Source organism: Pundamilia nyererei, unplaced genomic scaffold (genome assembly GCF_000239375.1).
Source record: "Pundamilia nyererei isolate P.nyererei 1_Seehausen unplaced genomic scaffold, PunNye1.0 scaffold00192, whole genome shotgun sequence".
Lineage (NCBI taxonomy): Eukaryota > Metazoa > Chordata > Actinopteri > Cichliformes > Cichlidae > Pundamilia > Pundamilia nyererei.
Window position 1 is genome coordinate 531,869 of NW_005187593.1, and position 15,298 is coordinate 547,166.

The following is a 15,298-nucleotide window of genomic DNA, read 5'->3' on the forward strand; positions in this document are numbered from 1 at the left end:
GTACATTATTAAAAAAGAATGAATGCACTAACCATGGTATTATTTCCATGGTTAATAAAACAATTTTACAACATCTAACCAAGTCATGAAAACTCCCGAATAGGAAGGTGTAGCATTGTCACAGTTTACAAGAGATGTCTTCATGAATGTAAATACGGATGTTTACAGCAAGGTGCAAACCCCTGTTTACACTTAAGAACAAGAAGGCCAAATTAGACTTTGCCAGAAAACATCTAAAGAGCCTGCACAGGTCTTAAAAACATTCTTTGGACACATGAGACCAAGATTAACTTATACCAGAAAACAAGTGAAACAGCCCATGATCCCAAGTAAATCACATCATCTGTCAAACATGGTAGAAACAGTATTACGGCATGGGCATATATGGCTACCAGTGGAACTGTGTCATTATTGTTTTCTTGATGATGTGATTACTGATAGACAAAGCAAGATCTCTGCTCAGACTCAGCCAAATATTGGAAAACTGATCAGATGATGGTTCACAGTGCAAATAGATAATGACCCAAAGCACAGTCCAAAAGCAACCCAAGAGTTCTTCAGTGGCCAAGTGCGTCAACTCATCTTAATCCAACAGCAGCTTTTCAGTTACTGGAAACAAAACTGAGGGCAGAGAGACCCACAAACATGTAGCAGCTGAAAGGAAATTGCAGTAAAGAACTGGCAGAACATCTCAAGTGAACAAACAGCATTTGTCTATTTGATTAAAACCCTGGCGCTGAAGCTGAAAGCCTGCAAGCTGAGCAGCTAAGAAGGGATGCCATGAAAGTTTGCATTCCGTCCTGCTGTCACAAGAATGTGTCTCATTATTGGGAGATGGAGGCATTCTTTGATGTCAAATGTAGTTTGGAAGAATTACATTTTATTTGTGGATTTTACTTGAGCAACTGATTTTTGGGAAAGTGAGATGTACACTGAGTTTATGCCAGGCAAATGGCAAGTGGTTCCATTTTATTATCTCTAGGTATCTCCAAAACTGGGCAGCTGACTCCAAAACAATCTTGATGTATAAAATGGCACTGAGTAAACTTTGCCTTTAAAGACAGGAAAACATCAGGGTAGGGATGTGCACACCTCATCCTCCATCAGGTTTTAATTTTCATTCATATCCACTCCCTGAACTGAATTGTTTGTATTCCCCAGAGGGTGAAGCAGCACTTCAGAGCAACAATGACAAGGTCACAGATCTCCCGGATCTCTGGAGAGTTTGTCTGCCACATCGGTTAGTGCTTTATTATTAGCTCCAGGACAATTAGGTGGGCTGGAGAGGGGTTAGCGTGAACACTTCTCTCTCTGTCATCCAGAGCTCTGGATGGGCGGTAACACTCCCTCAGCTGCTCCCTCGATGCCATAGAGGAAGACAAGGGGCTAAAAATACCAGACAAAAACAAAAACGACACAACAACCCACACAGCAGAGCAGAGGAAGCAAGAGAAAGGGACAGAGATGTTGGCACAGTGTGAGAAACGAGACCTCCTGATCCAACTTTTGTTTTGGTGTTTGTGATCTTTACAACTGGAAGAAAAAAACAAAAATGTTTAGGACATTTCTTTATGACTAGTTAATTCACTGGTTATTTATGCCTATAAAATGCCCAAAAGAGTTAAACATGGCACCCAGAGCCCAGTTCTGTATGTTCAGTTGGTTGTTTTCTAGGAATGAACAACAGCCCCAAACTGAAACTGTAAAAAAACAAGAAAAAAGATTTACATAAAAAAAATGTGGTCAAAATAATTCATTTGGGCTTTTAAAAAAACATTTTTTACTTTTTCAGTATCAAATTCTTTTAGGATTTCGGTATCAAATCACTTTTTCAAAGGTATACAACTTTTGACAGCGATTTAGCTACATCGTTTTTAAATTCTTCTTTTTTTCTCATTAGTTCCCATGATGACAGAATTTCAAGAAACTTTTACTAAAAACATAAAACCTACAGTTTAAAAAAAGTGAGGAGTCTGAATACTTTCTGAAGCCACTGTATGTACTTTAGCTTTCATGTGAAGACGACAGACAAAGCAGGACAGCAATTGTTGTACAGCTGAATAACTGTTATTTGAACATTCATTCATCTACATGTCATGTTATGGTTCTTAAATGAATGTTGTGCATGGTACCTGAATGTGTCATAAAGTGCAGGAAGACTGGGGACAAATGCAGACTGCAGAGACAAGCTAGCAGTTTAAAACAAAAGAAACAAGCCTTTATTGTGGCATATAATCTCCAAAAAATCAAAAGACACTGGAGAAACCATGTGTAATATAGTAAGAGTTAATGAGGCAGGAAACCAGGCAAACTATAAATACACATGAGATAACGAGGGAAGCGGAAACAGGAGGGAACCTAAACACAGCTGAACATAATTAAGGTAAATGACATACAGTAAGTAAAGCAAGACAATATACAAGGGAGACAAGCTAATGAGAAGTAAAACACGAAGTAGCTCGGCACAGACAGCAGACCTACACAGCAAATGTGTACAAGAATACTAGTGGAGGCTGCAGTAACATTAACCAAAATACAAAGAAACAGATATAAATGATCTATAGACACTAACAGAAACTATATTTGAAAAGAAACCAGTCAAGAAATGCCTACACAATATACTTAACACATAAATAAAGATAGAAAACTAAAAAGCACGTCTGAACTCTGGAAGGCAACTGCTGTGTGATCACAGCCAAACACACTGTCAGTTAATCATTGTTCTATTAAAAAAAACAGACATGAATTTTTTTTTGTTTGCTTTTGCTACAGTGACAAAGCAATTAAGCTGGGATTAAAACTACACCGTTACCAGCTGCAGTGGAAAATTCACATCAGGAGTAGCTGAATTCATTATTTTCCCTGTGTTATTAGCCTGTGGCGCTCAGCCTCAGCACACACTTCACTCAGGCTTTTATTTTGTGAGCTTAGACACAAAATTAGCATCCTGAACCATCCTGCTGGAGTCTCTGCTGTGCAGCAGCATGTTCTTCGGCTCTTCACTCAGCATTGGACACGGTTTGACGTCTCCAGCTGCAGCCATTAACTGCCACACCTGCAGCCAGTCAGAGTGGGAGGGCATAAATATTTTTTTTTTCTGAAACAAGCTGCTGGAGGGCAGAAAAAAAATCTGGGAGCAAAGAAAGCTGGCAAAGAAATACAACAACTTTTGGTCAATAAAATATCTGACACAGGTCTGGAAATGAGTCAGAAACACTCTACAAGAAAGCAAATAACCACAATTCTAAAAAGCCCATTTTGTGAAAAGCTCCGTTTAAATCACGGCTACATCATTAATCCTGATCAGTGGATCAATTGTGTCTTCCTAAATGAGATCAAATCATCAAATAGACCCTCAGCAGCGCCATTAGTCGCCACATCTGTGCTTCATTCAGTCACTGAGGTTTTTCTGCGACTCCACTGAGGTTTATTGGACTTAATGAAGAGAAGGAGAGTAGTGTAAAACAGGCGAAAGCGTAGAGGTGGGTGGGTGGGCAGCAGATGTGAAGCTGCTGGAGCCTCGACAGGAAGTGAGCAGCTGGAGACGTCCATCAGAGTGAGGGAGAGGGCATTAGTGAGGTCACGTGACTGGCTGGATGAGGGCGAGGCGAGCCTGTTTGCAGAGATAATTAGTCCACATGGCATTCAGCCTCTAATCTGACTCACAGAGGGAGAAACTCAAAGGAAGAGAAACTGAGAAAAACAGAGAGTCGAGGTCAAACATGAACAGTTGTCTTTCTGACGTACTGGAGGGAGACCAGTTTGGACCGGTTAGTGTTCAGGGGTCACCGCAGGACCCACATCAGCAAAATCAGCAACAGGCCACGTATGAATGAGCACAAATGAACATGATGCCTGCGGGACAGTTGACCAGTTTTGGCTTGAATTGTGCCCACGCTGCGAAAACACTCCTGGTTATTCCTCTGGCTGCATGTGAAAAACAAAAAAATCTTGTTTTTAGACAATAAGACAGAAAAGTACAACATTATAAACCTTTATTATTGGCTGAGATGATGGCAGGTTTAAATGTAAACCTCAAGTGACTGAGTAGGATCGTTAACAACCCCAAAGGAAAGTGTTTTATGACTCTTTGTGTTTTTCATAAACCTGTGGTCAGAAGTTACAACCACTCATCAGTGGCTTAGTCTGCATAGCTGGCAATAAGCTGGACTTGTTCCCGGTGGGTGATGGGCCTTTTGTCACGATTCAATTCATAACTTTTACCGACAGAATTTCTAGGCGTAGCCGAGTGGCAGAAGGCTTTCACCTGGGTGGTCTCAGGATCTCATCTCTGCTTTTTGCAGATGATGTGGTTCTGCTGGCTTGATCGGGTGATGGCCTCCAGCTTGCCTTGGAACGGTTCGCAGCCGAGTGTGAAGCGGTGGGACTGAGAATCAGCACCTCCAAATCTGAGGCCATGGTCCTCAGTCGGAAAAAGGGTGGAGTGCCGACTCCAGGTCAGGGACGAGTTTCTGCCCCAATTAAGGGGGGATTTAGTATCTCGGGGTCTTTTTCACAAGTGATGGGAGAAGGGAGGGGAAACAGACAGACGGATTGGTGCTGCGGCTGCAGTGATGTGTACACCACTGCAGTGTACGCTGTACGTGCAGTGGTGAAGAGAGAGCTGAGTGAAAAAGCGAAGCTTTCAGTTTACCAGTTGATCTACATCCCTACCCTCACCTATAGCCATGAGCTGTTTGTAATGACCGAAAGAACGAGATTGCGGATACAAGCGGCAGAAATGAGCTTCCTCCGAAGGGTGGCTGGCCTCTCCCTTAGAGATAGGATGAGGAGTTTAGCCGTAATGGGAGGCAGACCCAGGACATGCTGGAGAGATTATATTCTCCAGCTTGTCCAGGGGAATACAGGGAGAGAGAGGTCATGGCTTCTCTGCTTAGGCTGCTGCCCCCGTGACCCAGCCCCGGATAAGCGGAGGAAGATGGATGGATTTGATCTAATTCACATCTCCACTAATATTTGGATAAATGTCCTTTAGCGAGTTGCACACTGAGTAGACACTTTTGGTATCCATCAACAAACTTCTGGCATAACTTTCGCTCACATTTGACCAATCCTCTCTGGAGAATTGGTACTTGCTTGGACTGATCAGTACCATTGTTCTGAGTACTGAGTGCTGTCAAACAAATCTTTTTTATGTTGGCAAAGAGAAACTACCAATTGTAGTCTGGATTATCAAGACTAACAAAAGGTTAATGGGTTATGTCCTTTGCAGAACCTTCAGCACCACAGAATTTTTAAGTGAGTGCATGTATATATTTAAGCCTGTATGCATACTTTTGACCCTGTATGGATTAGAGAAAATCCAATATAAATCGAAACGTACCTAACTTGTTTTTTTAAAGTTATTAAAGATGCTGTGCAATCATTCCACATTAAAAAGACTGCCATGACATTCATGTTTGAAATTTCTGAGCACAACTGTAGCTGTACTGTTTCTTTTATCTATGACTGATATTTTAAACTTATTATCCTCATGGGATTAATTATGGCTGGAAGGATTCATGAAGCATCTGCCTCACGGCTAATTTCTAACCAAATAAGAACAATGCCAATAAATGCCTTTTAATTATGATCGGAAGATAGAATAAACAGTAAAAACTTCCTACGGTTGCCACAATATCTATTACACATTTTACAGTTAAGAAAATGTTCACAAACACGTTGTCCAAAATCTCCCTACACAAAACAAACAGACCTCACTTCAGCTGTTCTAGCAATGAAAAACACTCGCTGTCAAACGAGGAAGAGCAGCAGGCTGCATCGTGTATGATGGACCGACTCTTTATGGGATACTGAAGCCTGCTGTCTTCATTGGATTAGATTACATTAAATCCAGAAACATGCCAATTCACATACTCGCAGTCTGTTAACAAGCAATCGGTGGATAGAGATGAGAAGCGTGCTGAGAGCACAACGGAGGAAATTTGGCTCACGTAGCATTTTTTTGAAGACATAGCACAGCACAGCAATACACAGTGTGTATTTCATGAGCTGTTCAAAGTCTGACACAACGTGCCATTAAGATAGAAATGTTAAAAAAGGTATTAGTGTTACTTTATTTTGGGATGATGATCCATTGGATGATGCTGCCCTTGATGTTTGGCAAATGTAAACAGAAATCCAGGAACTAATTGTAATAAGTCAGTATTTTTAGTCTATATTTGGCCAAATAAAGCCATTGCAACTCAATTAGCAGCTCCTGTTTTTAATTGTGGGATATAAAAGCTACAACTAAACATTTATTTAATGGGACTGTTGTTTGTTTTTTGAGTCTTACTCACTAAAGCGTTCAAAGCTCACACACATTCGTACAGCGCTTTATCGCACACACTCACACTTCTTTTTGTCTGCAGCAGCTGTGTTGCTTTTAGTTTGTATTACCTGCTGAACCTCCACATATTTTCCTAATATTATACTTTTATCTTGATTTTGTAAATTCCAGTGCTTTGCTGGCAGCAGACCTGTCTGTGCTTGTGATTGGGAAGATGCTGCCAGTGTCACCTCTTTGCTGTAAACACCTGTGGATTAGGAAAGTCTGGGTTAACTTATTAAGTTGATAAGCAATTCTGTGGTGAGCCTGATTGGTGAAGCCAGATAAGAAAAAGATATCCCTGATGTGTTGAACTTGCTTTGAAGGCACTGCTAACTAGTGAAGCTTTAACCCAAGTGCAGTTGCGAAAACCATCAAGCGCTACGATGAAACTGGCTCACACGAGGAAAGAAGGAAGAAGGAATTCCAAGAGTCACCTCTGTTGCTGAGGTTAAATTCATCTGAGTCACCAGCCTCAGAAATCACAGCTTAACAGCACCTCAGAGCAGAGCCCAGATAAATGGCACACAGAGATCCAGCAGAAGACACATCTCTGCATCAACTGTTCAGTGGAGACTGCAAAAATCAGGCCTTTATGGTCACACAGCTACTAAGAAACCACTACTAAGAAAAAGCAACAAGCAAAAGAAATTTGTTTGGGCCAAGAAACACAAGGAATGAACATTAGACCAGTGGAAGTCTGTGCTTTGGTCTGATGAGTCCAAATTTGAAATTTGTGGTTCCACCCGCCCTGTCTTTGTGCAACACAGAAAAGGTGAACAGATGGTCTCTACATGCATGGTTCCCACCGTGAAGCATGGAGGAAGAAGTGTGATGGTGTGTGGGTGCTTTGCTGATGACACTGTTGAGGATTTATTCGAAACTGAAGGCACACTGAACCAGCACGGCTACCACAGCGTCCTGCAGCGACATGCCATCCCATCCGGTTCGCGTTTAGTTAGACCATCATTTATTTTTCAACAGGACAATGACCCTGAACACACCACTAGGCTGTGTAAGGGCTGTTTGACCACCAAGAAAGAGAGTGATGGAGTGCTGCGCCAGACGGCCTGGCCTCCACAGTCACCTAACCTAAACTCAATCGAGATGATTTGGGATGAGGTGAACCACAGAGTGAAGGCAAAAGGGCCAACAAGTGCTCAGCATCTCTGGGAACTCCTTCAAGACTGGTGGAAAACCATTTCAGGTGACGACCTCACGAAGCTCATTGAGAGAAAGCCAAGAGTGTGCAAAGCAGTAATGAAAGCAAACGGTGGCTATTTTAAAGAATCTAAATTATAAAACATGTTTTTAGTTATTTCACACTTTTTTGTTTGCTAAATAATTCCATATGTGTTCATTCATAGTTTTGATGCCTTTAGGGAGAATCTACAATGTAAATAGTCATAAAGAAAAATCATTCAATGAGACAGTGTGTCAAAACTTTAGAGTGATAGAAAGTGTGTCCTGCAATGTAAAATGTAGCATTTACCCTAAACTGTAAAACAGCAAATGCAGATTGCTGGTAGCATCCTGCTGCAAAATGTGATTTACTTACACCAGCTGACCCCAGAGCAGTTAGAGGGTCAACAGAAACAGACGTTAACCATCAAAGGACATATGGAGAAGCTAATCGCTAAAATTAGATTGTGTTCAGTGTTTCTGTGAGTCAGTCCAAAGAGAGCGCCGAAGATCTCAACAAATGAACCTTTAATCAAACTCAGACTGTCTTCTGCAAACTGCTGGAGTCTGACATTTAAGTCTTTTTCTTTGTGTGCTGAATAAAAATATTCTGGTATGCCACCAGACCTAATAATAAATTTAATTAAAATACAATTTTTGTTATCCTCCACATGCCATTTCTATCCATTTAACAAGCTACGTGTGTCATATTTGTCAAAGAGTATAATTGCCACAATTAATGATTTATGGAACAACAAACACAGAAAGAGAAAACCAAAGTTAGCATTGGAGAACAAAAAACAATTACAGAGCAAGTCCAGTGTGAATAACCCTGTTTTATGAGACATAAAGAAGAGTGGGGAGATTATGTCATGCCCAGAAAGAGGAAAGAGAAGAGGTTAGGGAAGAAAAGAAAATTGAAAGCAAATAGTCAAAAAGGTAATGGAAGAAAACAGGAGCTGGGATGAGGAGAAAGAGTGGGATAAATGGAAAGATAATGGAAAATGAAAGGAATATACTGTATAAGATATGATTACATGTAAGGAAAAGGATAAAAAGAAACAGGAGACGTACAGTAAAGAGAGAAAAGGACAACAATAAGACAAGGGAGGGGACAGAAAGAAAGGAAAGGATGGGAGAGATAAGGGAAGGAAAAGGGGAGATGAGAGGAAATGAAAGGGGGGAACAACAAGGAGGAGACATTTAAAGAGGAGCTGCTCAGCCACAGCTGGAGCTCAGCGAGGAATGAATGGGCTAGATTGAACTCGGTGACACGAGTAGTGATTACTAGTTTGAAGTGTGCCGTTTTTGCAGCTCGGCAGTGAAGCCCAGCAGGCCGAGACCAATCTATGGACACAACAGAACACTGCAGAAAACTTGTTTTATTTCAAGTATGTGCTGATTTTTTTTAAAGGTGAATAAATGCTCGCTGAGCTCTTTGAGCTGACAGGCAGGCAAACAGACTCCTGGATGGTCCGCAGAGGCAATGGACTGAAGTGCCACTCAAACGTGATGGCAGATCAAACAGAGTGAGACCACAGACATGTCCAGACATGACACGACATTATTACTGCTGTGTTAAGGTTAGACAGCCGCCTCTCCGGGCCCCGAAGCCTCCTCTTATTTGTTTTTAGTTGTCGTGTTTCCATCTGTCCTCTTCTTGCTTTGCAATCCAGAAAATCGTCCTTGTCTTCATTTATATTGTGCTCAGGAATACTTTAACAGCAGAGATGGTGTGTGCATGTTCATCAGAGCAGAACATCAAATAATACCCAGTAATGTGGAAAATAAACAGGCAAGCGAATAGCAGCGTCATAACTCCTGTGTCATATCAGGAGTGAAACGGAGACAATCGCAGCAGCTGGATGGCGTTTCTTCACAGAAACAAGGTCAGCTTTTGCTGCTGATCGCTCGTACATGTTCCAAAACAAATCATACATCCAGTTCTTGTTTATTTTCTTGAACTGTATAGTTCATGTCAATTTATTCTCCAGCTCCTCGTTTGAAATTTAAACTTTAATCTGGGTTGGGTCCCAGACAGAAGAATGGCTGATTGTTTAGGTGATCGTTTGTCCATTTTGTTCACTTATCCAGTCGGTCTGTTTCAGAGACAATCACAGGTGAAAATGTTCACTTTAAATGCGTCAGAATACCTTCGATACCAACAAGTGAATCTCTGACATGGTCACATATGATCATCTTATCAGGGTTTTTCCTTGCCAAGGATCTGGGAGGTGGACTACACATGACTTGCAACAGAGGAAAATGTGTCAGTGACTCATTGTTCGATGGCTGTTATTGAATCACTTACGTAGACGTTGATGAGTTTTATAGATCGTGCCGTTGATTGATCACAAGAGAAAGGAGGCTGATTATATAAATTCTCACTGGTAGAACACAAAGTTGTTAATGTTGACCTCGCAGTCATTTAGATGTTGCCGACTAAATCTGAGGATTTTTGTTAAAGAGCAGCGGAGAACTTGAGAAGTTAATGTGCTGTGTTAACATAATCTGCCACTTGTAGTCAGGTTATTTTGAAGTTACGTTTTTGGCAACGACATTGTTTTTTTTCTTTGGTAATTTTTGTTCTATGCAACACTAGAGAGGACATTAAATCAAACAAATAATTTTAATTTGCAGGATTTAGCCAAAGTTTTGCATTACATACATTTTTCATTTTTATACAGTCCCTATCTTCAGAGACTTCAAGATAACTGGGCAAACTAACATATATGCTTTCTAAATATAAGGATTGTTTTGTTAAATACTTGGATTCAATGACTGGACGTCACCAAATGCCGTGTCTCCTCCCTTGAGATGCTCTGCCAGGCCTTTGTTTCAGCCACGTTCAGCTGCTGCTTGTTTGTGAGTGTCTCTACCTTCAGTTTTGTCTTCAGTGGCTGAAAAGCTGCTCTGCTGGGCTGAGATCAGGTGACCGACTTAGCCATTGAAGAATATCCCATTTCTTTGTCGTGAGAAACTCTCGGGTTGCTTTTGCAGTTTTGCAGCATTTGGCTGAATCTGAGCCGAGAGTATCGGCAGTCACATCATTAATAAACACCCGTGAGTCGGTTCCACTGACAGCGATGTCATAACGTTGGCTCCACCGCGTTTGACAGATAATGTTGTAGGCTTCAGATCATGAGCTGCTTCTCTCGTTCCGCATTTTTCTCTCTCTATTATTCTGGCACAAGTTAATCTTGGTTTCAGGTTTTCAAATAATGTTTTTCAGAGCTGCGCTGGGTCTTTTAAATGCTTTCTGGCAAAGTCTAATCTGGCCTTTCTGTCCTTGAGCATAACCAGTGTTTATGTGCATTTGTTGCAAACCTTCTTCTAGATTTTTAAAAAATTGCTTAATTTGTCAGGACATGTGAGCTAAGAAATTACACCGCATCCCACAAGATGAATCGCCTGTGCAGGAGTGACTGAAGTTGCCAAACGTCACTTCCTATAGAGGTTCAATGCCTGCAGGTCTGTTAACCGTATTAAGAATGAGGTACAAGATACAAGATGCAAGATGGTGTGTGTGACAGGTTGTAGAGGTCCCAGGTTGTTTGACATAGTATTACAATGCTTTTGATAACAGCAGGGAGACAGCTGGCGATGTGCTTTATAGGCTTGGCATTTACCCAGAATGCTCAAACTGCGACTTTACGGCTCGACAGATGCCACTGCTGGTTGGCGAGACAGTTATCCAGTCAGTCTGTTTCAGAGGCAATCTGATGACTTTTCACGGGTCCAAATGTCCACTTCAAATGCTTCAGGATGCCTACGATACCAGTGACTGGATCCCTAACAGTCCCAGCTGTTAGGCGCTAATAGCATGTTAGCAGGCCAAACATTCTTTTTAATTTGGTCACATAATATTATCTTATTTGTTTTTGTTTTTCCCTAGCCGAGCAGCAAAAACAGTCCACATACAGTAAAAGCAACAAGTCTGTGCATTTTCCTCTTATTCCTCATCATTTCATTAGCAACATTTCTATGAAACCCAAATTATTAACAAATTATTCTATGACAGCCTGGCCAGAGGTTTGTTTTTTTGTTGCTGTTGTTTTTTCATTAAGTGTGATTAGAACATTATAGGAACATCTCTTAATATCCTGCTGATTTTAGTGTTCCTTCGAATCATTTGTGCTTTATTAATGCAGTGACTCTGCTGGTGTTAAGTGGCCTGCTCTTTTAAAAGCGTACTTTCTGGAAGTCTGTGCCCAGGCTCTGTACTGCTGGAAGAACAATGTGATTATGGAGCAACAGGCAGCTTAAATAGAATTTTCTCCTCATGTGATCCAGAAAAAACAGCCACATGTTGTGTTTCTAAAGCAACAGAAATCAGGCTTTTCAATATCCATCTGTGGAGGCTGTGTTTTAAAATGCAGTTTCAAACATGAGGAACTTTTTCAGAACATTTTCTTTTATTAAGATTACTTAAAAGAGTGTTTATTAGACGAAAAAAAAAAAGGCCACTAGGTTTGTGTATCAAATAAAAGCCTCTTGCAGTAAGCCTTTTATGTCCGCTGACAGTGATGACTTGAAAGCATTAGTATCCTCCTTGAATTGCCTTTCATGTCTTAATAATACGACCTTCATCTCAGCTAGTTGGGACAGCGTTTCACTTTTTCACTGAAGATAAAGTTTTATTCTGCCATGTGAGGAGAATTTTTGCACAAGTCGAGGAGCGTGTCAGGCTACATTTCACTGTGTGTTATACTTGTATAACTATGCATGTGACAAATAAAGAACCTTGAACCTTGAACTTGAACCTTTAACTCTCAAACGTCTAAGAACTCAACCCTAACCATAACTCTAACTCTAACTCCAGGTAGACAGAATATGTCATTTTTGTTTTTATTAAACTGTTCTCTCAGACACAAAGAAAACAATCATTTTAACAGCTCCAGATTCAAAAACACTTCATTTTCCAAATGAAGTCTTTTTTCCTTTTTAAAACTTGGGTTAGGGTTGAGTTCTTAAGCCTCTGAGGGTTAACCTTTTTGTGGATGGCACAGTGATTTCTGGAAGTGTTCTTGAGGTCATGCAGTCATTTCCATGACTGTTTTTAATGCGGTGCTGTTTTTAATCAACATTCATAACAAAAGAAATAGTGGATCAATAAAAGTCCACAGGTAAAGTCTGATAATACCGGACTTAAAAATTATTCCTGTGACTCATCTACTGGGAACAAAACCCCTTCATGTTATATCCACGTGGGCCAAACCATGAGAGTTGGATTATTTTATAACTCATATATATAAAGCTTAAAGATAGAGGTGAGGACACTTTGATTTAAGACTGTTTCTCTTTCAAACAGATAGCTGTTTTCAGCATGTGTCCCTCTGCATTGTTAACTATGAAGTATGAGGACAGTCAGCTGTAAACGGTGATGCTTGTAGATGACGTAGATATTAGCTGCGTGCACTTCTCAAGGAAGTTAAAATAAGTCAGATATCAACAGTATAACTTTCATTTCGTTTTGATATTGACATGCACTGATAAACCAGAAATGAAACTGTTTTTGCATGCTGCATTCTCATGTACGTTGTGGGATTTTTTGGGTTGTGGCTATGAAATCTGAGCTCTGTTTTAAAAAAGGTTCCAGAGTGTGAACCATCAGTATGCAAACATGCATGTGAAATATTTGGATGAACTATCAGTGGGCAAAAGTGATTCATTTCATGAGCATAAATTACTCATTTGCAATGCAAAATATTAAAAAGCAGCCTGTTTCATATGCACAAGTGATCTCTTTCTCGGCTCTTTTCTGGAGGCATCAGAAGAAGTCGTGTTTCAGTTTCTGATCTGAACAACACCTCATATATATACTAATTCACACATCAGCAGCTGTACATCTCTGGCTCATCTTGTTCTTTTCTTCTTGCCTAAACAGGAAGCAGGCCTATTTTTTCCTAACAAATATATTTTAAACTACATACATTATATACTAGCTGTTTGCACTAACGCTCAGTACACAGTGGTCTGACTAATTTATTTGTAGAGTTACAGGGTGTTTTTCTTTCTCCTTATATGCGCACTACACACTATGTGCAATTTTCAAAAGGTCTGTACTGAGAAAAACTCCTGTATAAGACCTATCTGTCCTCTGCATTTCTTTCTAGCAACCTCACAGCATCGTGCAGCGTCGCCTGCTGGAGGGAAACATCACGCGACTCAGAGGTGAGGGCCGGGACCTCAGCACCAGGGTTCGCTCCCCACTGGCCGACACCAAGGACGGACCTGCTGACACCGAGGAGAGGAGCGAGAGCACGGCTGACGACTCCACAGAGGAGAGGGAGTCTTTTGAGGAAAGTGAAAGGAGCCTACGGTCGGATGAGGAGGACGACAGCAGTGAGGCCGGAGCCAGACAGACAGCTGAGAAGCCCGAGGGCGGGGAGAGCTCGCCTGTCCTAACTGCTCTCATCATTCAGTGCAAGGTACTGAACCCTGCGTACTCAATCTACGCTCACCCACATTCGGTGCTCTGCTGAAACAAACTGAAAACAAAAGAGGAGACAAAGACCACACTACTCTGCTCCCATGACTCATCATTCAAAGCCTTCATTTACTTTCTCTTTACAACATATCAAAAGCTCTGCAGGACCCACAGACACCACTGAGTCACAGTGATTAAATAAGTCTAACCTGGTCAACACATCTGCATGCGCCCAAAACAGATTCAGCATATAAAAGAAAAAGTGCGCAGGGGCTTAAAAGTGTGGAGGATAAAATGATGGAGAGAAAGACAAGAAATGGTATAAAATCTTCAGCAGCAGGTTACCCAAACTTGTGTTTAACCAACATGGTAAGAAACAGATAACTCTCCACCTGGGGGCTAGTTTTTCCACTTGTACCCAACACTGGCCCTTGTAAAGCGTAATTTGTAGTCCTAGGTTGAGTCATCAAAGAGCCTATGCCACAGTTTCTCTCATATTTCAGTGGTTCAGTGGTGGGTCTACAGTGTTTTCAGGAGGAAAACTGAGGTCATTGTGTTGATACTACCTACAACATTAACATAGTGGATAAGCTATATACTATTAGATTTTAACTCACTGGACAAGAAGCCTGTGCTAATCAGTATTTGGTGTTAACATGACAGATTACTGCAAATAGGATGTGCATTTATCTGCAAGGACATCATTTTTAAATAACTACATCTCACGTTATTACGTACAGCTGTGGACAGAATTTAGCACCAACTCATCATGGACATTATTATTAGGCACAGCATACATTTTCATTGCTATGCAGATGATACCCAGCTTTACCTATCCATCGAGCCAGATGACACACACTGATTAGTTAAACTCCAGGAATGTCTTAAAGACATAAAGGGCTGGATGGCGTCTAATTTCCTGTTTCAGAATTCAGATAAAACTGAGTTTGCTGCACTCGGCCCTATAAATCCTAACATCTTATTTACTGCCAAGCTTGAAAACTGTATATCGACATGTCTTAATAACTCCCTGAAAAACTTACAGTTGATCCAAAAGTACTGAAAGAGACTAGAACGAGAGATGTCAAGTATGATGCTACCACTACCATGCATGATAGTTGTTCTGCTGTTTTTAGGTTTGAAAGCTTCACCATTACTCTAACAATAAGACTTTTCTCTAGAAGGTATTTTGCTTGTCCAAATGGGCTGCAGCAAATTTCAGTAAAGCTTGAATGTGTTGATTTTGGAGCACCTGAATGACTTGTAGTGTACACTTGGAATCTACAGTTGTTTACAAATCCTTAGACCCAGAGATGGGCGGTAACGCGTTACTGTAATCTGATTACTTTTTTCAA

General features: G+C 40.9%; 1 protein-coding gene across 1 annotated transcript in view; it reads left to right on the top strand.

Moving 5' to 3' along the window:
- The window catches only part of nrip2 (nuclear receptor interacting protein 2), a 46,607-nt gene that overhangs the window by 14,067 nt on the left and 17,242 nt on the right, over nt 1-15,298 (top strand). The window contains exon 2 of the mRNA XM_005747252.1: nt 13,630-13,944. Within this exon, the coding sequence (XP_005747309.1) occupies nt 13,630-13,944 (315 nt within the window). The remainder of the gene's footprint in view (nt 1-13,629; nt 13,945-15,298) is intronic.